Source organism: Peromyscus maniculatus, chromosome 7 (assembly GCF_049852395.1).
Source record: "Peromyscus maniculatus bairdii isolate BWxNUB_F1_BW_parent chromosome 7, HU_Pman_BW_mat_3.1, whole genome shotgun sequence".
NCBI classification, from domain to species: Eukaryota; Metazoa; Chordata; class Mammalia; order Rodentia; family Cricetidae; genus Peromyscus; species Peromyscus maniculatus.
In genome coordinates this window covers 70,637,804-70,663,386 of record NC_134858.1, presented here as the reverse complement: position 1 = coordinate 70,663,386, position 25,583 = coordinate 70,637,804, and the positions used below count along the sequence as shown (strand labels likewise).

Here is a 25,583-nt window from a genome sequence, read left to right as displayed (position 1 = left end):
CTGCTGACCGTCCTGTGGACAGTGCTGGTGTACAGGTAAGACTTTTACGTTCAAGTAGGTGGACGTTTAATGTTCCCGAGATTATGGAAGCACTCAGAAGCAGGCCCTTCCTTCCTTAGGACAGAGCAGTAGAGGTCACCTCATCAGATGAAAGGAACAGTGATTGTGTGGTGACCAGGACAGGGACAAGTACCGATTCACACCTGACTGAAATCCAAACCAGGACCTGGTAAGACGGCTCGGCAGATAGAGGCACCTTCACCAAGCCTCACGTCCTGAGCCGTCACCAGGGTCCACAGGGTAGGAGACAACTAACTCCCTAAGTCCTGCTCCTCTGGCCTCTGGGTGCCCCCTATGGCATCAGTAGCCCCCAACACAGATACACAAACATTTAAAAATAGTTTTTCATGAATGTATCCTTATTCCAAATTTGAGTAATATTTCTTAATTGGTCATATATTTTTTTTCTAAGTGTACATTATTATATTTTCACCCTGGCACTGTTTAACCACAGTCACATTCTATTTAAAAAGGAGTATGACTCCTAAGTCTGAAGCCAGGCCTGGTGTAACGCCAGCAAGGCCCAGCAACACAGACTAAAGCAAGAAGTGTCAAGAGTTTGGGCTACTGTGAACAGACTGAAAAATGGTTTGCTGGAAAAAAAAAATCCAGTCTCAGATACTTGAAAAATAAGGAGATGTTTTTAATACATTTAAATACATTAATTTATCAGACTCATGTAAAATTAATGTTTTGCCTTAATATCTTTTGTTATAGCATGTTGGGCCACAAAGAATTCAGGTTTATCTATCCAGCTTTACCATTTTGCATGGTGTTCTGTGGTAAGTATTTTGTTTAATACAGAATACATTAAAAGAAACAGTTAAAAGCCGAGCGGTGGTGGTGGTGGTGGTGGTGGTGGTGGTGGTGGTGGTGGTGGTGGTGGTGGTGGTGGTGGTGGTGGTGGTGGTGGTGGTGCACGCCTTTAATCCCAACACTCGGCAGGAGGCAGGCGGATCTCTGTGAGTTCGAGGCCAGCCTGGTCTACAAATTGAGTTGCAGGAAAGGTGCAAAGCTACACAGAGAAACCCTGTCTAGAAAGAAAAAAAAAAACAGTTAAAAAGAAGCCAGGCATGGCAGCATGGCAGCATGGCTGTAATCTCTGTACTGGAGAGGAAAGGGCAGCCTGGGCTTTGACAGCAAGGTCCTGTCTCAAAATAGTCACCACACATCAAGAGACAGTCAGTGCCCAAGGAGCTGTTTACTTCTGACCTGGCTAAATGGAAACTCTGATAATTAAACTTACTGTAGTGTTTTCTTTCTGTAACCTAATGATCTGTGGGTGATGCCTGATTATACAGGCAGAGCTGACCTAGACTTCACTATTCAGCTGGCCTTGAACTCCTCTTGCCTCGACCTACCAAGTGCAGGGCTTACAGGTGTAAGCCCTTGCCTCGCTTCGAAATGCCTTTTCTCCTGCATTCAATAAGATAAAACAAGGCTGCACCTGCCAGGCCACTTTTCTTGCCAGGGTAAGGGATAAGACAGTGTCTGGCTGGCCTGAAACATGTATGTAGCAAAACTCACTGTCATCCAGGCTGGCCTTGACTCCTGATCGTCCAGTGACAGGATGCCAGGCTTGCTCTGCCATGCACAGCTTTCCTGGGAATTATCATGTCTTTCTTAAATACTTCAAATCTAAGCCTTATTCTGTTCTTGTGACCTATGTTAACCTGATTTATGTCAGCCACTGCTGCATAATTAATGACTCCCCCCACCAACCCAGGACCTTGAGCTAAATCCCCAACCCCAATTAGTGACTTCTAATGCCATTTATTCTTACAAGCCACATCTCAGCTGTGCTCACTCCCACTGACTGGACAGGGCCTGGGCCTGCCTAGGAAGGGCTCTAGATGTGTGGGACCAGGCTAGCCGTAGCTCCTGAGTCCTGTCACTGCCCAGCAGGTCAGGTGGAGCTTCATGCATGGTTTTCAGGGTTCCAAGAGAAGAGTGGGAGGGGAGGTGGCCTGGTCCTGCAATCTGCAGACCCTTCCCCCAGTCTTTGGGTCACAGCAAGTCAAAAGCCAGGCCAGATTCTAGAGGTGCAAAAACAGCAAGCTTTCAGTCTCTAGGCACTCACCTAGCCAGAACTCCTCTCAACCCTGTAAGGCTATGTCTGCATCGTTCCTTAGTGTGTACAGCATGCCTTACTTTCTTATGGTAACCGGAAGCTGCTACTACTGCCCAAGGCAGATGTGCTGAGATGCACTTGTGATGAGCTGCCAACAAGTATTAGGTGTCCACTGGTTTCCTCCCGGCCACTAGAGCCCTCGCTTCCCATGGAGTACTTGTTCTGAGTTCGGATCTGCCCATCAACATTACTCATGCACTGCTTCAGGACGGACTCTGTGTTCTAAAGGCAACAAGCCAGTGAGAGTACTCCAGCACTCTAGCAGCCGAGGCCAGAGGACTGCTGGGTAAGGCCAGCCTGGGTTAAATGCATGGCAAGATCCTGTCTCAAGGGAACAAAAACCACTTGCAATCCTTGCACTGGGGAAGTAGAAGCAGAAGAAACCAAAGTTCCAGACTAGTACTCGTCCCTGGAAGCAGTTTGTTTCAACTTGAAGACAGTTAAATTGCCCAGGCTAGCCTTGAACTGGCCCCCCTCTTGCCTAGACCTCCCTATTAGCTGGGATTACTGCTCTGTGCTACCTCACACACAATATACATAGTCTCTTAATTTTGGTGTTTGATGTTCCTAGTTCCACCATAAGACCTTTCTTGTAGGATTTAGTATTGACGGGTTGTGGTTGGTGAAAATACAGCTTTACTTCCTTAACAGAGCAGCAACCTAAACTTCCTGGTACTTATGTCTGTGCCCAGTGACTCAGCTTTAGACACAGTTCAGCCTCGCCCTTCCCCCACTGGTTCTTCAGCTAAATAAACCCCTTTTTCTCATGTAAACACCAACACTAACAGCCTTCCCAGCAGTGCTTAAAAATGTAAACGTGGGGCTGGGGATTTAGCTCAGTGGTAGAGAGCTTGCCTAGCAAGCACAAGGCCCTGGGTTCCATCCTCAGCTGTGGGGGGGGGAGGGGGGAATGTAAGCGTTAACATGTACTTCTAAGTGGTAGAACGTACTAGAAGGTATTGGCATTTTTCCTTGACCTTGGGGGGGGGGGTTTTGCTTGGTTTGTTGAGACAAGGTTTCTGTGTAGGCCTGGCTGTCCTGGAACTTGCTCTGTATGGCCTCGAACTCAAGAGATCAGCCTGCCTCTGCCTTAGGAGTGCTGGGATTAAAAGCATGTGCTACCACCACCCAGTGTTTTGTTTTTTTTTAAAAAGATTTATTTATTTATTATGTACACAGTATTCTGCTTGCATGTATGCCTGCACACTAGAAAAGGGTACCAGATCTCTCCAGCCCCCCCCCCTTTAGATTTATTTATTTTATGTGTATGAGTCCTCTATCTGCAGACAGAGACTGCATGCCGGAAGAGGGCTTCAGATCCCATTTCAGATGGTTGTGAGCCACCATGTGGTTTCTGGGAATTGAACTCAGGTCCTCTGGAAAAGCAGCCAGTGCTCTTAACCTCTGAGCCATCTCTCCAGCCCTGTGGGTTTTTTGTTTGTTTGTTTTTTTAAGATGTCCTTGCCACTGTACAAAACTGGAGATGGAATTACCAAATGAAGGCTGGGGCTTTTTTCTCACCCTCCACTGCGTGAACCACCCTGTTAAGTCACTGCAGGAGAGTGCCGATTGTCATACTACACAACAAAACCTACAGCCTCCGCATAGTCAGCTACCCAGTACATTTATCAGCATTGGTAGTACATGTCTGTAATCCCAGTACTTGAGAGGCTGAGGCCTGAGGATCTTCAGTGTGAGGCCAGCCTGGGCTACCTAGTAAAAACACATCTCAAAAAGATACAAAACCCACATACATCCCCAAAGCTAACTTACATAGAGTGGTTTGTACCTTGTACACTAGACGGAAGCCAGGCAAGCATCCTGGCACTTAGCTACATCCCAGCACCACACTCAGAAGCATCCATCTCTCTTAGGGCCAGGCAATAGGAGCAAAGTGGGCACTTGGACTGATGTTTATGAGAACTGCACCTCCATATTACATGCAACTAAAACGACCTCCTGGGTGGTGGGATCTAACTGGGTGTGACTGAACATGCAGTGGTGCTTCCTCAAAGAAAATCATGGCTTAGTCCAGGTTAGCCATGTAACTGTCCTCCAACTGTCCTTTGTCAGAAACCCCCTTGTACATCTTAGGATGTCAGATGCCCTCAGACTGTATGTCTGCCGAGTTAAGACTGAACAGCCATTACCCACACCACACCTTTCACTCACCAGCAAAAGGCTAGTCCTTGCCTGAGTACAATGGTGGTGGAGAGTGGTCAGAAGTGGATTCACTGTTTGCCACACAATACCGTGGCTTATACAGTCTGCGTGGAAAATTACATACAAGTGTATCTGCTGGTAACAGAAGAGCAGGACTGCCATGTTCCACTTCCCTCTACCCATCTCCGTCCGCACAGGATACTCACTGGCCCACCTGAAGGCGTGGCGGAAGGCAGCCCTGAGTTTCCTGCTCTTGTCAAATCTGCTGCTGGCTCTCTACACTGGCCTCGTTCATCAGAGAGGCACTCTGGATGTCATGAGTCACATTCGGCACGTGTGCCCCAGGGGCCCTGACCCAGCCTCAGCCTCCGTGTTCATCATGATGCCTTGTCACTCCACTCCTTACTACAGGTAAGACCTGCCTGAGGTCCACAAGTTCAAGGCCAGCCTGAAACTATACGGAAGCGTGGGGTGCTTAACTATTTTGACCTCTCTACACAGCCATGTTCACTGCCCACTGTCCATGCGGTTTCTCCGGTGTCCCCCGGACTTGACTGGAAAAACTCAGTATCTTGATGAAGCAGATGTGTTCTACCTCAATCCCTCGGGCTGGCTACAACAAGAGTTTCGGAGCAATGCGTCCCTCCCCAGCCACTTGGTCACTTTCAGTGTCCTGGAGAAGGTACGGAACTTGCAATAGTCAACTCAGCATTTAGACTGGATTAGACCAATCGGCTTCACTGATCCCTTTCATCTCCTATATGAGTTCCTCCTCTGATGGCTCTGGCCACAGACCTGAGAAGAACCAACTTAAGGAGAAAGGCTCAGGTTGGGGACACTGTCACATCACGGCAGAGGGGCCATGGTGCTGGGTGGGAGCAGCTCCCCAGTTGCAGCTGCAGTGGAGGGATGCGAGCCTGCCTGGTCCATGGGACGGCATCTCAAAGAGGGGGATGTCCTGGGTCAGTTGCTCTCCCCTTTTCTTTACTCAGACTGGACCACAGCACATCCACATCCAGGGCAGGTCTTGCCCAGTTCTTTGAAGACACATAAACTCACCCGATGGGCTTCACTGCTGCCCTGTCTTGTTTCCTCAGTGTGTGTTCGTGTTCCTGTACACACATGTGGGAAGGCCAGAGGGTCAAGCTCATGCCTCTTCCTGTCCCTCTCTGAGCCTCATCTCTCACTGAACCTGGAGCATAACTGCTATGGCTTGCCAGCTGTCCCCCAGATCCCTACCCTGCCCCCATTCCAATGACCCAGGGTTAGGACTACAGGTATGTGCCACCATGCCTGGATTGTTTATTTTTGAGACAGGTCTCACTGTGTAGCCCTGGCAGGCCTGGAACTCACAGAAATCCATCTACCTCTGCCTCCCAAGTGCTGGGCAGGCTAGAGACATGTGCTATGCCACTGTGCCCAGCTACCATGCCCAACGTTTTATGTGGGTGCAGAACTTCACGTGAAAACTGAGCTACGTCTTCTGCCCACCCCAACCCCGCAATGGGTTCTCAATCCAGTAAAGTTGACAAACTGAATGACTGCAGTGATTCCATAATTGGTCTCTCCCCCAGTGAAATCAGCCCAGTTCTGTAACTCACTATGTATGTTTAGCTGCCAGAAGTCGCTCCTTTCCTGAGAAACTTTGCGTAATTCGAATTCATGAAAAAAAAGTCATGCAGGGCAGTGGTAGCACATGCCTTTAATCCCAGCACCAGAGAGGCAGAGCCAGACAGATCTCTGTGAGTTCAAGGCCAGCCTGGTCTACAGAGTGAGATCCAGGACAGGCACCAAAACTGCACAGAGAAATCCTGTCTCAAAAAACAAACAAAACAAAAAAAGAAAGAAAGAAAGGAAAAAGTCGCAAAGGAGAAAGTATCACTGGCGAGTCTGCAGTTCTTTGAACCCGCACCTGGCAAATGTGTCTTTATTTACTCCTAGGAGATCCATGCCTTCCTCACTTCGGGGAGCTATGAGAGGACTGCTATTTTCTTCCATACTCACTGGCCAGAGGGTCGAACTGGAAGTCACATACATGTCTACGAACGAAGGTTAACCAGCAGACTCAACACAGGAGGGAACTGAACTGTGAGGACACCTGCAGAGAGGTTGGCATAACTGAGGGAAACTTCTGGGTGATTCATGAAATGAAGAGGAAGCCACTTGGGGACAGCTGGACCATAGACTGCACTGAGGCATTCTGGGAAAACACTAACACGCCGCCAGATTTGAAAGAGACCTTTAGTTTTCCTCACGTGCAGTTTATTGTTCTTCCACAGTGTTGAGGTGGGCAAGAGCGTTCACAAGAACAAGTCAGCAAGCTCCTCACAAGCCAATGGGCTCTTGATCCCACAGAGAGACAAAAGCGGGAGAGTAAACATGTTAGAGCGGAGTCCCACCTCAGCTCACTCCAGCCAGTCTGCACACTCAAGATGGCACTCACCGCCCTGAACGAGAAAGCAGAGCTGCTCTGAGCTCGGCTCCTCAAACCAAGCCTTGTTTCATGCACAGAGTATTTCATGCCTGGCTTCCTTAATAAAACTACCATTTTTTTTTCCAGGGCAAAAGAAAAAAAAAAAAAGTTTTGTTTTTAACAAACCTAAGCTATGGGAAAATGCAAGTTAGTAAGCTTTGCTTTTGCATAATATCAAGCCGTCAAACCAGTCTTTTAGAACTGAAAAGACAGTCATCCTGGGCGTTTCATCTTAATGTCAACACCAAACAAAGTAGGACACATCCACATCTCTTAATTCCTAACTTAACCGTGAGTCAGTACTTAGGATCGAAAGGCAGCTGGCCCAGCTCTATCTCAAGGCCCGCCGTGTGTCTTCCGTTAGCACGACCGTATCTATGCCATTTACCTTCCCTTTTATAAGGCTGGGGATGAAGGTGCTTCTGCTCGGGTTTTCGGTGCCTCGAGTTTTCAATAGTTACCATACGTTGCTTTTTATCAGGTCGACTGAAAGTAGTAAACACATGTTTTATCTATGTTAGAGTTCAGTTTTCTAAAAGTAAAAATAACAATGTTTTTCCCCATTAATCTATCTGAACATTGCAAAAAAATAAAATATAATTCTATTATGATATCAGGAAAGAGGGGGAATCACTACTTTTCAACATAAAGAAAAAAACAGACAGACATAAAGACACCTGCACTGGCTGGAAGGGGAGACCAAACGAGTGATGAGGAACAGGAACGTGACAATAAAATAATGAGATGTTTCCATTAGTCCAGTTTCAAAAGTCCCATCTCCACTGGCTTTATCTCACCTGAAATACACATATGCATCTTGCACAGCAAAGCAGTCTCTAACTTCCCCTGCCCTCTACCACCAGGCAGAATTAACTCCCCATCACTTCACACAAAGACCATGTCAACTACCCTGCAGTCCTCGGCTCTACCATGTGACTCCTATCTCTGGGCTCTTGTGCTGCCTGCCGTTCATGTCTTTTCTTGCTTAGCAGCCTTCTCTATACATCACTGGCACAGATGTCGGTGTCCCGGATCTTCCAATGGGGACCGACTTTGGAGTGAGTCTGAGTAGAGACTGCTCTGCAACTGACTGCCAACCAATCCTCTCCAAATAAATGTCACCAGGCACCTCCCAAACCAACTCACTTCTTCCAGCATTCTCTGAGTAATCTCAACATCCAGAGACATATGAAGCCATTCCAGGTATATGCAGTCACTTTCTTTCTGCTCCCCTTACACAAGAAGTAACCGTTTCACTAGGCGTTGTTTGAAGAGCATCTCGCTCTTCCTTACCGCCTCATCAGCTTCTCACGTGCAGACCACCACAGTTGGCTTCCCAGCTTGCCAATCGACCCTCCTGGCTGCTGCCAGTCATCCAAAAGGCTAGGCACAATCCACCCCAGGACAAAATCCTTCAGGAATTCTCCATCTCACAAGACAGACACTTCAGGACAAGACGGAGACTTCCCTGGTTTCCCCCAGCCCACCTGTTTCTGTAAGAAGTATGTCTTCATTTCTCCACACCTCTGCAATGCCTTTCCATTCCAGTGAGAGGCCCTTCCTACCCACGTACTAACCCTCACTTCTTCTCCAAAAGCCGGGTTCAAAACAAGTTTAGATGCGAGGTCACTTCGATCACAAAGCGTTTCCAACCATCTCCAGACTGCCTGAGGTCACTACATCCTCATGCCACTGGTGCACCCCTAACCCCTAAAGAGCAAGAGGCTGTTCATGTTTCCTCAAAGCAGCCTCCTAAGCCTGCTCATTACAGCACTAGACACCTGCCTGCTTCAGGAACTAAAGACACCAGAACCCAGTCTCATTATTTTATAGGCATCCTGCATTTATTCATCAAGATGGAACTATGTAGCTCTCAGAACTAAACACCGCACATTCGCAGTTACAGAACAGAAAGATGAAGGACATTATGGAACACTGTGCTCCTGACCATCCATCACTCTTCTCTGTAGTAAGCCTTCAATGAGTCCTCCTCCTCACTGTCACACAAAACCAACAATGATTTCTGTGGGGCAGCTCCACACGACCTCAACTTCACATTAAAATCTATTTGTTTCTAGCTTCCTAAGTCAAAGATTAAAGAGCAATAATTTCCCTTAATTATGTAAATTATACTGAAAGAAACCAAACTGGCTCAAATAAGTTAATATACCCTTAACTAATTTTTATGGTAGAAATTCAATCATCTGTTCAAGCCTAAGTGATTACATAGTACATGGATTTTTCAGTTTGCAATAGTTAAATTTTAAAACTTTGATTATTCTGAATTTCAGCAGCAATAAAGCTTGCCTCTTGCAAACAGTAACCTTCCAAGAAGCTCAAAGTGGAAAAAAACAAAAACAACAACAACAACAACAACAACAAAACAAACACTATGCAGTGTACCACTGTTAGAAGCTATTATAGTAACATGGTTTTATGTAAACCGACCTGGGTCCGAATGGAAGGGCGAAAATGTGCCCAAAGTGTCTATATATATATCCGTCCAACTTCTCCAAATTGTCATCCTCTACTTGGTACTCCTTTATTCCCTTAAGGTAACCTTTCACGGCATCAACAAAGTCGGCGAAGAGCTTCTGGTCATGTCTGAAGACACCATTTGGGAAAAAGGGACTGATGAACTGATCCAGTTCTTTCCAGTGGTGAAAAGTATCCAGTTCATTGAGTAAGTACCACTCAATCAGCTGTCTGAAGTCGTTTATCCTGACAGATTCTTTCCCAGCACATTCAAACTTGGCCTTGTATGGATGTGAATTGGCATTCTTTCTCATTTCTTCCGAGTGACTGGCCTTTTCTCTCCCTCCCTCCCTCTGTGCAGAAGGACCTCTGCAGTTCTGCTTTGGGTCTGGCGCCTCGTGCTGTGAGGACGAAGAATAACCATGAGCTGTTCCTGGCTGTTCGGGTGCTGCTGCTCTTGGAGCCCCGGACCTCTTACTGCCCTTTTCATCGAAGATGTTCTTGGTGGTGTCTTTGAAATGTCGAAAAGTCGACTTGACTGAATCTGAGAACTTCTTCAGGTTCTCCTTCACGGCTTCTTTCGCCTGCTTGATTTTTTCTTTATGATGCCTCACGAACTCCTTGGTAGAATTCTTCATAGCATCGAATGTTTCCTTAACTGTCCCCAGAAACGTCTCCTTCGACTTGCTCTTGGCCCTGTGGCTTCCTCTGCTTCCTCTCCTCCTCCCTTCGCTCTCTGGCTTTCTGCTCTGATCCTTCGCCTCAACGTACAGCCTTTCCCACAAGTCAGAGCGCTGCTGCTCGAAGGTTAGCTTCTGCTCCAACTCAGCCAGCCTCTGCCGTAACAGCGCCACCTCCTTCTCTTCGGGCCACACGCCGCTGCCGCCGGCAGAGTCTGCCTGGCCCCGTGCCTGGCCAGGGACCACCTGCTCCAGTTCTGCCCGCAGAGCCATGGCTGTGAGCTGTTCTCGCTCCAGGTCCCTCTTCAGCACCTTTGCTTCCTCTACCAGAGTCTCCCTTTCGGTAAGGAAACTGTTCGTTTTCTGTTTCTCCTCTTCTAGGTGCCGCTTAAGATCCTGGTTCTCCCTAACTAACTGGGTACTTGTGCCTTTATCCTCCAACAATCTAATCTGCTCCCTTAGTTGCCATAACTCTTCCTGTAGTGAAGACAGGGCTTTCTGTTCCTTCTCCAGAGATATTCTTAAATGCTGGTTTTCTGCAGCAAGATTCCTTTTCTGAGTTGCAAAGGTAATCTGCTCTGCTTCAGTAACGGTCCAACACCTTTCAAGGTTTTCCTTCAGTGACTAGATGGTTTTTTGAAAGAGAAGAGAAATGTCAAATGCTTGGAAAGTTTAATCTAAATCTTTATCATCTAACAACCATAGCCTTTACTGCTCACATGTGTGTGTATGTGTATATAGGTATGTTTATGAGCATACACACAGATCTTCTGGGTGTGGCTAAACAGTATTAGAACTTGGAAAATAAATACTCAGTGCCACTTGTCATTTATCAGGAAGCTTTCGTTCTTGAAAACAAGGGAAACTACAAGTGTCACATGGAAGAAAACGCATAGCAGGCAGCTCTGTCTAATGGGGACCACTGATGAGGAAGAAGTCAAACAAGGACAAGCAGGCAGAACTCCACTCGTCTCTAACAGACTAAGGGCTGAGTACTTACTAGCAGACCCAGGGCCCGGATTCAGTGCTAACACTGCATCACATCACACACAACATTTGTCAACTGCAAAGTGAGGGAAGCCCTTCCATCTTGTTAGTACAGGAGCTGTCCTGAAAAGCTGCCTACAGAGTAAAGAACTAAGAGTTTTCTATTTATTCATCTGAGACAGGGTCTCTCTACATAGTCCTGGATGTCCTGGACTTACAATGTAGATCAGGCTAGCTTCAAACCCAGAGATCTGCCTCCCAAGTGCTGGGATTAAAAGTACAGGCCACCACACCCAACAACTAAGACATTTTAAAGTTAGCTGCATTTGCCTTCTGTGGGTAAACAGGCAACCAGCCATTAGTATCCACATACCCAACTCAGTACCAATGTGGATTAAAAATTATTAAGAAGGCAGCATGGTACATGCCTTTAATCCCAGTACTAGGGTAGCTGGAAATGCTACTGTGTGTCAGTGTGTAAGTCCAGAGTCTCCTGGAAACGTCTCTGTACACAGAGGACAGTCTGAATTCTGGTAACACAGTTAACTATTTTCCTAAATCCAAGTAAACTTGAATTCATAAACAGACTTAAAAAAAAAAAAAGAGTAACAGAATTTTACATGTGAAAACAATTAACTGAAATAGTTGTTTCATTAACTCATTACTCTTCATGGGAAAAAAAAGTAAGATTTAAAACTGTAGTTTGTGGGTCTGGAGAGATGGCTCAGAGGTTAAGAGCACTGGCTGCTCTTCCAGAGGTCCTGAGTTCAATTCCCAGCAACCACACAGTGGCTCACAGCCATCATAATGAGATCTGGTGCCCTCTTCTGGCATGCAGGCATACATGGAGGCAGAACACTGTATACATAATAAATAAATAAATCTTTAAAAAACAAACAAAAAACTGTAGTTTGCAGGATGGCTCAGCTTATGGAGGTCCCTGCTGCCAGGCCTGATGACCTGAATTGGATTCCCTAGTTACCTGAATGGTGGATCTCAGAGAACTGACTCCTGAAGTTGTTTTCTGATCTCTACATTTGCGCTATGCACGCAAAGCACTCATGCACACACGGAAAGATCAATTTTAAAAGATCTTTGAAAAGCTAGGTGGTGGTGGCGCATGCCTTTAATCCCAGCACTTAGGAGGCAGAGGTAGGCAAAGCTCTGTGAATTCGAGGCTAGCCTGGTCTACAGAGTGAGTTCCAGGACTGTTTCTGAGAGAAACCCCATCTTAAAAAACCTTTGCAGTTAGATACCTGGAATCCAATTGGATCTGCTGGCCTTGTAAAGTTACTTAGTCTATCTGAACCTCTTTCTATTTCTAAAATGAAACAGATGACTTCACTCACAGGAGTGCCGAGTAAGTTACATGATGCATACCAATGTAGCAGGTATAAAAATACTAAACAACTTATTAACATTTTTTGTTACATTTATTTGTGTGTTTTAAAGTCTGTCTGTAGGTATGCACGTGGAGGTCAGAGGACAACTTATGGCTGTGGGGGTCTGTTCTCTCCTTCTACCGAGTGAGAACTGGGGACTGGGGACGGAACTCAGGTGGTCAGGCCTGGAAACAAGTTCCCTTACCTGCCGAGCCATCTCACTCGTCCCAATTACTGACTGACTGATCTTTACTGTAACTGCACCTAAGGAGTTCAACTGCTGGCTTTTACTGTTTCTTTTCCTTCTTGGCTTTCTGAGGCCAGTGGTACTAAATAGCCCAGGCTAGTCTTGAACTTAGCCTGATTCATACTGCCTCAATCCTGAAGTGCTATGATAGGGTTATAGTGTGTGTGCGCCCCCACACCTAGCTCAAACAATTATTTCTACATCACTATTGGTTATTTTTCTTTTTTTCCCCTTTTTTTAAATTTTTATGTGCCTGCTATATGTCTGTGTGAAGGTTTCAGGTCCCCTGGAACTGGAGTTACAGACAGTTGTGATCTACCACGTGGGTGCTGGGAATTGAACCCCGGTCCTCTGGAAAAGCAGTAAGTGCTCTTAACCGCTGAACCATCCCTCCAGCCCCACTATTAGTTATTTTTCAATGTTTAATTAATACACACCTTGAAATCGAGGAAAGACTCTTGTTCCTGCTGGCATTGCGAGAGGTAATCCTTCACATCATTCAGCTCATCTCTGTGGATCTTTCTGACTAACTGCTGACGCTTCTGAATCTGAATTGTGCCTGAAAGGAAAAGCCATTAGGTACAGCATGACTGCCACTACTCACAACTGCACACAGCACTCCATCAACACTAGCTACTTAACTTGGGTAAGGACATTCTTTCCTAAAAACACCTCATGATGTGACTCACCAACTGACAGTGTAGGGAGCTCAGGCCATGCAGACTAATAATGCACCTGAACTCAGTCAGCACACACACAGGAACACCTATGGTGAACTCAGTCAGCACACACAGGAACATTTAAGCAGTTCACTACACCCTTCCAAAGAAAAACACAGGCCTTTAACAGTGACAAGAAGAAAGTTCTCCTCTTGCTATAATGAAGACACTCAGCTTTTCTGAAGTGTTTCTTTAAACAGAAAAATAAGCCATCAGTGGGTTTCTTTTCCTACAGATCAAGAGTCAAAGGAAAAGGAAAATGTACAATTCTTAATAATTTTCCTACAGGATACTGAAGTGTAGCACAGGAAATGTCTAATTACAAACACCCATCATTCTCAAAGTCAATTTTTTTTTTTTTTTTGAGACAGGGTCTTAAGTCATCTAGGATAGAGTCCAACTCTCTACTTAGCTGAAGACACTCTTGAATTCCTGATTCTCCTCCTTCTACTTCTTTTTTTTTTTTTTTTTTGGTTTTTCGAGACAGGGTTTCTCTGTGCAGCTTTGCGCCTTTCCTGGGACTCACTTGGTAGACCAGGCTGGCCTCGAACTCACAGAGATCCACCTGCCTCTGCCTCCCGAGTGTTGGGATTAAAGGCGTACGCCACCACCGCCCGACTCCTCCTTCTACTTCTTAAAGGCTGAGATTTCTTTTTTAAAAAAATCACTTTTCGTGGGAGAGGGGGCACATGCATGCCAAGACACAAATTCAGAGGTTAGGACAACTTGCAGGAGTTGGAAGAAGGGGGCACATGCATGCCATGACACAAATTCAGGGATCAGGATCCTGTAGGAGTCGGCTCCTTCCTTCCCCCTGTGGCTCTCAGGGGTCAACTCAGGTCGTCAGGCTTGGAGGTGAGCCCCTTTACCCACTGAGCCGTCTTGCTGGCCCTCAAAGCCAGCTCTTTTACGAATTCTTCCACAGGGCTGTATGTAGCTCAGTGGAGGAGCCTCTAGCTACGATCTGTAAAGCCTTCAGTACACATCCAGTTCCTGGACAATTCCTTATTTGACCTTAAATTCAAAATGTTCTTATGCTAAGACAAGCTGTTTGCATGCTCCTCCCACATGTGTCCTGCACAAAAAAATACACCAAACCAGAAAGCACATCTGGCACCTAACACATACAGGAGGCACACCACTAAAAGCAGCAGCTTAAACAGAGGACGTAACAATCCACTGGAACTCCTTCTACAGATCTTGAAACCCACTTGTGCACATCACTCACCAATAACGGAGTGGGGATTTGGCTCAGTGGTAGGGGGTCCCTCACAACATCTAGCTCCTTCACTGTCTAGCAGGACTCTTCCCCTGGGAAACATCTCTACTTCAGACAGGATGCAGCTAGCACACTTCCTAACCGCTGACAGACTACCAATGCAGAATCAGGCTGGGAACCTCACTGTATTAACTTCCTCCTCCTCCTCCTCCTCCTCCTCCTCCTCCTCCTCCTCCTCCCCTCAGCCTAAGGCCCAAGGCCTTCAGCACCACTCTATGGATCACACAAGGAAGGGATAGCAGCTCCAGCTGACTTCTCACTTCCCGTAGTTTTACTTGACTTTAACAACCTACACTGTTGACTTTAAAAACACCCGTTTTTAAAGCACCTGGACAGTCTTTGTTCCTGTTCCCAGGGCTCAGAGTTTCAGTTGCTGGAATGGTCTACTCCCCCTCCCGCCTGTCATAAGCTTACTAAAAGCCCATTCAAGGATAACTTGGGGAGCTTATGCGGCATGGACTTGAGTGCCTGTTTGTGCTGTGTAACTTCCCATTCAGTTAGTTACAGTCTCAGAAGCGATGGACAGCCTGTCAACACCCCCATCTGAGTGTGGAGATGAGAAGAGCAAGGGGAGATGTACTTCAGGCATGGGTTTTGGTGCCACTGTTCATGTAGATTTGTATCTTTTTCTGGACTTCAGAGGCACTTTTAGAATCTGAATCATGTCAAACAGCTAGTCCCCTGCATCACTCTTCTGGTGCAGACAGGAAAACCCACACTTTGATGGAGTCAAGGCTGGCTGGGTTCTGAGGAGATGTTTATACCAGGTGGCTGCTTATGGACACAGATGTTGGAGAAAGGCTTAGTTTGGAGCTCACTGTCCAGCACGGGATTAAGTCCTGTCTTGTAAGTGAGGCTACTGAAAGGCCCCTGGGGTCAGGGCTTAGAGTTACTGTGTAGACTCACTTACTTCACATACTGCATCACCCAGGGTTCTCAGGCTGTGATAAGGCTAATGTGAAAATGTACAGGAAGGAAGATATGTGTTAATTTTGTTAAAGCTAGCAAACAAGGGAACAAATTTTCTTGGTTTTAAAAGAACTGTTCAAAGCTCTACTTTCTAAAAAGATTCCAAAGTCATGCAAATTGTGAGATTTTAGTGCAGTCTGTATTAACATTAAAGTTAATATCCAATGCTTGGCTTTTAGTAATAAAGATTTTAGACCTTTTCCCTTGTTTCCTTCATGTTTACCTGTAGGGGAAACACACACAGAAACAGTGACACATTTGCTCACCCATCAACACAGGCAAGCATGAGTCAGAACATGTCTCCCTAGTGTTGTTCAAGGAAGGACTCGGGAGTGAGTACCCAGCAGTGCATACAAGCAGGCCTTCCCATGAGCCCCAAGACCTCCTCAAGTTGAGCACCGAAAACAGGTCAGTGATCTGACGTTAACAAGTGTGGACTGCCCCACCGTCTTATTCCAGTATCATGCTCTCTATCTAATACCCTTACCACAATCATAATAAATCTAAAAGCAGTTTATACAGGCAAACTAAGATTTGTCAAGTTACCAGGCACGCTGGCATAGACCTTTAGTCCAGGACGTGGGTAGTAGAGGCAGATGGAGCTCTGCGAATCTGGGACCAGATTCTGTGAATTCTGTTCTACAGAATGAGCTTTTTAGGCCAGCTAGAGCTACACAGTCAGTTCCAGGACAGCAGGGCTAGCTAGAGAGACCTTGTCTCAGACAACAATAACTAACAAAGGAGTTCTGAATTTGACAAGGTCTGAGACATTTCTTTCTAAAGTACACTGTGCTCTGCCAGGCAGACCTAGTAGCACAGGTCTGTAATGCCAGCACTCAGGAACCTAAGATCACCAGTCAGAGCTTTGCCTGGGTTGTTGTATACACAGTAATACCCTGCACCAAGACCAACAAATAAAAAATATAAAGAATAAACTGAACTAGTCTATAAAGTCCAAAAGAACAGAACAGGAACACTTAGTTCTCAGACTGTACAAATACAGGCCTTGTGCTGGCAAGATGTCAGGGAGAGGATTGTGGTATGTAAGCCTGGAGACCTGAGTTCGAGTCCCTGAACCCACATAAAGGTACAAAAGAGAACTCCAGAGATGTCTTCTGACATACGCCGTAACACCTGCACCACACACACATACTCAGACACACGAAGTAATAAGTGGTTAAAACTTCCCAAAAAAATTACAGGACTTAAAGGATTCAGTGAGATGTTCTTTTTTTCCTGTTTTTTTTTGTTTTTCGAGACAGGGTTTCTCTGTGTAGTTTTGGTGCCTGTCCTGGGTCTCACTCTGTAGACCAGGCTGGCCTCGAACTCATAGAAACAGGAAGGCAGAAATGCATGTCACAAAACAACTCCTACATGCAACCTCACGGCATATCTAGGTTTTACTGTGGAGGGCTATGCCGTGACAGCTTGCCAGCATCTGTATAATGTTAGAAGGATCATACTAACAAAACTGTAATTCATGACTGAGTGTCCAAAAAAAGATATTCATATACATAAGCTATTTAGAAGTCATTTATCTAACAAAATAGTTTATTACAGACCAGCTGTATAAGGATTTATAACTATCCTAACAAAAGCAGGCAGCTCAAAGTAGAAATAACGAGCACTAGTTATTCAACGTTTCAGATGCAATGTTCTGTTTTTGGTTTTTGAGATAGTATCACACACTATTCAAGGTTGTCCCTGAACTCTTGGCAACTTTCTTGCCTCAGTCTCTCAAGGGCTGGGATTATAGATGTGAACCACACTCTGTCTACCATTATGTGACTATTTTGCTGGAATGTAAATACTATGCAACAAATTCTAACAATCTGCCCCAAGGTAATTTGTTTTTCCTGTGAACCCAGGGTCTTAAGTTGAGAGTCTCATGTCTAGGTCTCCTACATGATTACCATATATACCAACTTATTACCACATCCAACTTCAGGTTTTTATTTTACTTTAGACAGGGTCTAAGTAGCTGGCTAGCCTGGGATGGAATTTGTGAATCAGGCTGGCCTTGAACTCAAATCCTCTGCCTGCCTCTGGGACTGAAGGCATGCAAGAGCAGGCTCTGCATCTCGGGTTTTGTGAGTGCTCTGCCTGCATGTACAGCTGTGCACTATGTGCATGCAGTGCCCTGAGGGGTCAGAAGAGGGCGGGAGATGCTGGTAAGGAATTACAGATGGGTATGAAACAGTCACCGTGTGGGTTAGTACTGGAGACTGAACCTGGGTCCTCTGAGGACTAGCCAGTAGCCATGTTCTTAACCACTGAGCCATCTCTCAAGTCCCAACTCCCCAACTTCACATTTTTAAATCTTCCATCTTCTTACTTAAAAAAACAAAACAAAACAAAAAAGCCATAAATATGTTAAAAGTCCTTACGTATGCTTGAGAGTCTGATAAAGGACGATCACAGGTTGAAGACCAGCCTGATCTTGTCTCAAAAAAATAACTGTTAATGTTTTGTTTGGGGACAGGCTCTGGCTATGTCGCCTAGGCTAATGTCAACCTCTGGAGCTTCTTCAGCAATCCTCTCCTCTGCCTCCTGAGAAAAGCAGCTAACTATAGACAGAGACAGGCCATTGCGACCAGCACTGACCTTTCTTCTGTGTGCCAGCTTGTCCTGCTGCTATAGGTAAGTGGCTTCTGCACAGGTTTTTCTAAACACTTACCATAGAAATGTCCAAATCCCATGCTGACAGCAATCACCAAGGCCAGGATAACACACTTGTTGAGACCACCACTGAAGTGTCGTTTACACGGCTCCTTGGAGGGTTCCTCTTCCGGTTCAGCAAGTGGCGGCTCCTCAGACTCTGAGATGGAAATGGTCTTCTTCCTGGTGCGGCGGCGTCTGGGGACAGGGCTGGGCTCATGGCTGGTGTCATCGCTACTGGATTCCTCATCACTAGGCTGAGATGAAAAGACTATTTTAAAAGAAAAATGTTGGTATTTAGGTAAACGTTCTCGGAAAAGGCTTCCCAGTAAATGTGATTTATAATAATCAACGCTAGCCTGACATGCCCTTTAACATGAAAAAGCCAGAGAGAAACACAAACAAGAACCAACAGCAAACCACACACAGACGAACTGTAGTCTAACATCTGTTACAGCCACCTCTGCCTGACAGGCTCCTTCTCCAGCTCTTCCCAAAGCTCTGTCCTTCCCCACCCTGTGGCCTAGACAGTTACTCTTACTCCTTCTTGTAGTCTAGTTCAGCCTTACAGACGGAAACAAATATTTAGTTAAGGAAAAAGAAACCCTGTCTTTTCATTCATTCAATTCACAGTTACGTGAAGGAACAGGAAGTCTCTAAGTACTTCCTGGTCTCAGATAATAAACAGGTCGTCTTCCAGGTCCCTACCCCACCATGCAGGTCCACAGCACCACAGTTCAACACAGGCTCCCGAAGTCGGGTGACCTTCCCTTCGACTGCCACTCTTACCAGAGGTTGTGGATTTTACCCTCTAGTAACTATGTCAGCAGGAGGGGGCGTCACAGCAGCTGTCCTGGTGCGGAGGCCCGGCTGGTGCTGCTGCTGCTGCCTCAGGAAGGAACGGTAAGAGCACACGGGGACAGAAACTCAAACACTCCACTCCAGGAGCACGCACGCACGCACGCACGCACGCACGCACGCACGCACGCACGCACGCACGCACGCCCCTGGAAACACGACTTGAGCTTTTTACACGTCACTTCTTATCTCCATTCCATAGCTCAACAAATTATTGACAACACTTGGTAGTAATCTCTATAGCCAGTTAGAAGTAAGGATAAGATGTGAACTTGACTTCAACATGGAGCTCCAAAACCGCACACACTCATGCACCAAAAATGCCGGTCTTTCAGAAAACAGGCTATTCATGCCACAGGGAAGCTGGTGTCTAGGTCAGGCAATGCTTTCTAAAGATCAAGTGTGGGGAATTTAGTTCCTGTTCTTGAGACAAAAGGGACTCCATCACTACTGAATGAACACATGTCCTAATGCTTAGTGACATGGTGGCCACCCAGTGTCGTGACTCCTCATGCCCAGCACGGCGCTGGTTATTCTTGATCACTAGTTTTTCCAAGATGCCATCGCCCTACATTTCTTAGATAAAATGGGAGAGGAAGACTTAAACCAAGCATTGCATAGTATAAAGGCATTCAGACCATGGCTGGGGTACTGGAGTCACTTTCTGACAGAATTAGAATAAGTAAATGTAAAAGCAAAGCTTTCTCCAAATGTCCTAAAAATGTCTCCAAGCCTTCATATATAATACATATTACCTTCATATATATGAGTAACCCACTCTATAGATATTAACAGCCATTAACTACCTATTGCTTCCATCTTTAACTCATACATGTAACAGTGGAAATATCTGGATTTCTAAACTTCTGTACAGTGTAATCTGGCCCACAATCCAAGCAGCAGGCAGTGCGGAGGCATGCAGTAAGCTTGGCCAGCCTGTTCGTGGGATCTCTGGGATCAACTCCCCAAAGCACTCAGCATTTCAACAGTAACTGTGACTAGGCCCAGCTGAGAAGCCACTCAGCATCAGTCACGCCACCTTGGAGAGAGAGCTGGCTAGGAACACGGAGTTTCAGCTGATCATCCCAGCCCCTTATGCATTCAGGAATCTTCCACAGCTTCTCCCACCACCTTTCTTTTGTGAGTAAACAGGAAAAAATGTATAAAGCTTTATTATAAGTCATAAAGGAAAAAACTGAAAATACAACTTTCATCAGTTAACACTGTTATCTATGTGAGATTAAAATACAGTGAGTCTCTTCAGAAACACACACAACACAGACTTCTCTACGGCTACCACCTTTGCCTTCTGAGGAGAAAGGCTGGTCAATGGGAGGCAGGAGTTTTCTTAAACAAACAGAAAGCTGAATACCTATTGGAATCATACAAAAACATGAAGCTGAAAAGCTGTGAGGAAAAAAAGAATGGGAGAGAACAGACAAGGTAACTGAGGAGATTAAATCATCCAATGTGGCTGGCTGTACAGTATTTTCAGTGTAGCCTAAAATTTATCATTATTTTTTAAAACACTTTCTTTATACAAGCAATTTGATGGGAAGGATTACAATAGGTTAAAAAATGCTTAAGCTGGGCATGGTGGCACACACATTTGATCCCAGCACTCAAGGGACAGAGACAAGCCAATCTCTACGGGTTTGAAGATGACCTGGTCTACAGCAAACTCCTGGCCAGTCAGGGATCCACTGCGAGACCCTGTCTCAAATAACAAAGAAACCAAAAGAAGAAGAAGAAGAAAAAAAAAAAAAAAACCTTACTATTTCTGTTAACTAATTCTGAAACATTATCAGATCTTAGGAGGAAATCAAGTCAAAATCCTAGGCTTAGAGGAGCAAGTTCCCATCAACAATGTTTAGGCTAGCCTGGTGGTGGTGGCGGCAGCGGCGGCGGCGGCTTTAATCCTAGAATTAGGGAGGCAGAGGCAGGTGGATCTCTATGAGTTCGAGGCCAGCCTGGGCTACAGAGAGAGAAACACTGTTTAAAAATCTAACAAACAACAATGTGTAGGCTGTCCTGTTACCAGCCCTCAGGCGCCACTCCTACTTGAGTCCATGTGTCTGAAGCCAGAGGCAGAAAATATAAATTGTTAAGTAAATATATCAGAGGGGGAAACCATCTGAACATGATGCAATTCTAAAATTCAAAAAATATACATATCAAGTGCTGCCCTGCTGAGCCCCTGAGGATGGGAAGGCCTCTCAGACCCCTTGACCCTAGGTATCTGTTGAATTCAACAGTACTAACCTTCTGAAAATAGTCAGCCATCTATATCTTGGGCTCAACAAGGGATGGACTAAAAATAATCAGAAAAAAATTCCTCTGCTCTGATATCTCTCTCTCTCTCTCTCTCTCTCTCTCTCTCTCTCTCTCTCTCTCTCTCTCTCTCTCTCTCTCTCTTTTGTTTTGTTTTTTAAGACAAAATAGCTTTGTACTGTGTAGCTTTAGAGCCTGTCCTGGAACTCACTCTGTAGACCAAGCCGGCCTCGAACTCCAAGATCCACCTGCCTCTGCTCCCAAATGCTGGGATCAAAGGTGTGAGCCACCACCGCTAGCAGGCTCAGGCTTCTTTTTATCACCATTCCCTAACCATTTACATAGCACACAGGGCGTTACGTGGAAACAGGATGTTTACTGTAAGCCCAGCTCAATCCCAGCTAAGACAGGAAAACTGTCACAAATTCAAGGCTAGCCAAGGCTACACAGCAAGGTCCAGGATTAGGTGGGCTCAAGAGTGAGATCCTATACCAGAACAAACCAACAAAAAAGTCAGGAAACATAATGTGGCACGTTATTACCTTAAATTGGAATGAGAAATGTCATTGATTCTGACTACCAAATGTATCCAGTGTTAAAAGAATGGGAAAACCCAAGGAGAATATCCGAACTAGATTCTATCTATTCTTGGTTTTTCATCAAATTAGGAACTGCTTAAAACAGCAGTTCTAAATTATGACTGTGGGTTAATTAATAACTGAGTTAGTTACAGGCTTCTCTTTTAACATTTTCCAGGAACTTTATGTCTAAGTATTTTATGTCACATTGAAAAATACTACATATTCAGAAAACTACGGTTAAGAATTGTGGAAGTAGGGGCTGGAGAGATGGCTCAGAGGTTAAGAGCATTGGCAGCTCTTCCAGAGGTCCTGAGTTCAATTCCCAGCAACCACATGGTGGCTCACAACCATCTGTAATGAGATTCGATGCCCTCTTCAGGCATGCAGGTGTACATACAGACAGAACACCATATACAAAAAGTAAATAAACCTTAAAAAAAAATTGTGGAAGTAGCCGGCGGTGATGGTGCACCCCTTTAATCCCAGCACTCTGGAGGCAGAGGCAGGCAGATCTCTGAGTTCGAGGCCAGCCTGGTCTACAGAGTGAGTTCCAGGGCAACCAAGGCTATGCAGAGAAACGCTGTCTTGAAAGAACAAAAACAAAAACAACCCAAAACAAAACAAAAGACTTGTGGAAGCTGGAATGGTGGCACATGCCTGTGGAACAATTGCAGCCAAATCTGAGGCTAGCCTGAGCTACACAGTGAATTTAAAAACAGCCAGAGTTACAGAGCTGGACTCTACTATACCTCAGTCAACCAACCAAATATTAAAAGCCAAATGCATCTTTTGAGGACTTGAGACTAATAAACTGAATGTAGCATGCAGAGTAAGTTTACCTAGCATATGCAATATATGGGGCTCAGTCCCCAGGACCCTCCCCCAGCCCCACAGTAACAACGTATCAAGGAAAGAACACTGAGCTGATCCATTAAGGCCAGGAAGGCACTGTAACAAACTTTACCAAGATTTTCTTGCATTTCAGAGCATCATTTAGGAAGCTGAGAGCTGGAGCTAGAAAACAAGCCATTAACTAAGAGGTCAGAGGTCTGTTCCTGCAACAGCTCCTACCGGGCTCTGGCTGGCAGAAGGCGTACTGGCTACTGGAGGAGGAGCCCATGTTAAAGTCGTCCGAGCTGGGCGCTTCTTTTATAACTTCCTGGTTTCCCATTTCTTCCAGCTTAGGTGGTTCAAGTGTAACAATATCAGAATCATCGCTGGTAGTTCCCAAATACACATTGTCTTCAGGGGAAGCTGCTTCCTCAACCTACGGAACCAAATTTTACAGGCAGCAACCTCAGTCACTTTGAGTCTTAAATTTTCTTCGCTGTTCAGAATACATGACACCTAGTTTCGTTCCTTTCCCTTCTCTCCCCTTCCCTGAGCTTTTCGATGCTGGGGATGGAGCCTGGGCCTCGGGCATGCTATGCTTCGGGTCTACCCCTGACACGCCCCCAGCCCTTAAAGAAATGACTTCTCCCCCACAGTAAAGTATGCAATCACAGGCTTACTCTCTTTAGTTTGGAGACCTCAAAGCCATCCATAATGCTAAGAATTAGATGAGACTCCTGTCTCCTCCCACTGTGCTTCAAAAGCTGAAGAGACTACAGCTCCCTCCATGACAACAGGACCCCAAGAATTCACTTACTTCACTAGTCTGGTGAGTTTACTGGTATAAAATACTACATCCAGGGAGCACAGAACAGACCGATTCAACTTGTCTGGTTCATCAGCTGCTAGGCACTAGAGTCTGAATACGCCCCCAAATTCATGAAAACTTAGACTGGCACACACCTTTAATCCCAGCACTCAGGAGACAAAGGCAGGTGGAGCTCTATGAATTAGAGGCTAGCCTGCTCTACATACTGAGTTACGGGACAGCCAGGGCTATGTAAAAAGACCCTGCCTCAAAAAAAAAAAAAAAAAAAAAAAAAAAAAAAAAATCCAAAACAAAGCATTAACACTCAGGAAATGAGGAATGCTGTCTGAAGAACACACAGCACAATGCCACTTGGCCATTCCCTTCCTGTCATCCAAGGACATTGCATTTGTTCCCTAGAGAATGTGGCAAAAGGTGCCATCCTAAAGCAAGGAGCAATCATCACCCCCCAAACCAGACATCAGCACCTTCATCTTGGACTTTCCAGCCTCCAAAATTAAATTATTTTTAGTAACTTTGTTAGGGGGTGTATGTGGCAGTCAGAGGATATCTTGCCAGTCAGTTCTCTCATACCATGCGAGTTCCTGGGGACTGAATTCAGGTTAGACTCAGCACCAAGTACCTTCCTACCTGCTGAACCATCTCATCAACACTAGAGATTGATTGTATTCATGTGGGGAAGTGGACACACAGACCAGAAGAGGGCAGCAGATCCCTCGGAGCTGTAGTTAGATGTTTGTGGGACACCCAGCTTATTCCATGTGTAGTGAAATCTGAACCCATGTCCTCATGATTATTAAGTAGCAGGCACTCTTAAAAACTGAGCAATCTCTCCAGACCCTTCCAGAAATGGATTATTTTTCATTATGTCACCCAATCTCAGCACCAAGGAACTAAAATACTATGGAAATGATCTAGCCAAGTAGCTTTATTCAAAAGACAGTTACAACAGACAATGTTTAGCTTGTTGTCAGATGTGAGAGTTAACCTTCACTTAGACATCCACTCAGTAAACCACAATTTAGATTAGTAGTTCTTTAAACACTAACTCATCTTGTAGTCACAATCAGGGCTGTCTATGAGGGTGACCTAGGGGAAGGTACTTGCTTAGTGTCCTGTTCTGAAACCCAGCAGAAGTTAACCTTAAAACCGACTGGTTTTTTTCCACTAAATTTTCTTGTAATTTAGTAGGAATAGAATGCTTAGCTATAAATAGGACAGTGCTTCTCAAACATCCACAGTACAAAACAAAGGTTTACCTCAGTTTCTGACTTGGTTTCTCCCACTGATGCCAATGTAGTCTCTTCCACTGACGACATGCTGTTTGCGCTGCTTTCTGGGATAAAATCAAGATCAAGAGCATTAGTTCTTTGAAAACACTTTACTTGCAAGTGTGGGGGGGACAATTTCACAGAAAATGTAACTCATTAATGGCTCTCCGGTGTCAGCAGCGGCCTTCTAACTATTCTCAGACACTTGCTTGCAGATTCCTGCCTTTTTACAAGTCCACTGAACATCCCAGGATAAGACCACTCCAATGGCAATCAAGGATGATACCCCTGGCCCCAGAAAAAGAAATGGGAACTTAACTTACCTCCACCTCCAGGCCCCACATGAAGAACTTGCAGTTCCTCTTGCTCTAATGAGGAACATTCTAGAGTCAGTTCACAGCTGTCACTGGCTGTGGCAGAATTCATGATCTCTACATCAGAACCCTGGGGGAAAGTGGTAACTATTAATTCAGGTATTGTCTCCCCAAGGCTGGATTTGATGTTATGTAGAAAGTCCCCGATGCTACCACACCTAAACATCAGTTATCCTGACTGGTTTTGTTAACTCAGTCCATACAGGCCCCCAGAAGGGAAAGTGAAGGATGGGGCCATAGGCTTCCGGCCCACGTCAGTGAGCACAACAGAAGGAAGATGACAGAAGATGGACTCTCGCAGTTGGTAACAGATCAACCATTGTCTGTGGCTGGAGCTATCTTCTG

At 45.5% G+C, this 25,583-nt stretch overlaps 1 protein-coding gene across 13 annotated transcripts in view; it reads right to left on the bottom strand.

Moving 5' to 3' along the window:
- Positions 1 to 25,583, bottom strand: part of Ccpg1 (cell cycle progression 1) — a 56,614-nt gene that overhangs the window by 15,579 nt on the left and 15,452 nt on the right. For 2 of the 13 annotated variants that reach the window (XM_076576671.1, XM_076576672.1), the window contains exons 3-11: positions 25,188 to 25,308; positions 24,853 to 24,929; positions 23,005 to 23,200; positions 20,121 to 20,216; positions 18,243 to 18,494; positions 13,036 to 13,157; positions 9,276 to 10,606; positions 7,216 to 7,313; positions 6,595 to 6,696 (exon numbers count right to left, since the gene is read on the bottom strand). In XM_076576671.1, coding sequence (XP_076432786.1) covers positions 6,680 to 6,696; positions 7,216 to 7,313; positions 9,276 to 10,606; positions 13,036 to 13,157; positions 18,243 to 18,494; positions 20,121 to 20,216; positions 23,005 to 23,200; positions 24,853 to 24,929; positions 25,188 to 25,308 — 2,310 coding nt within the window. In that variant the 3' untranslated portion in view covers positions 6,595 to 6,679. Of the gene's footprint in view, positions 1 to 6,594; positions 7,314 to 9,275; positions 10,607 to 13,035; positions 13,158 to 18,242; positions 18,495 to 20,120; positions 20,217 to 23,004; positions 23,201 to 24,852; positions 24,930 to 25,187; positions 25,309 to 25,583 lie in introns of those variants that run through there. The other 11 variants (XM_076576678.1, XM_076576677.1, XM_076576679.1 and 8 more) reach the window with 6 other exon arrangements.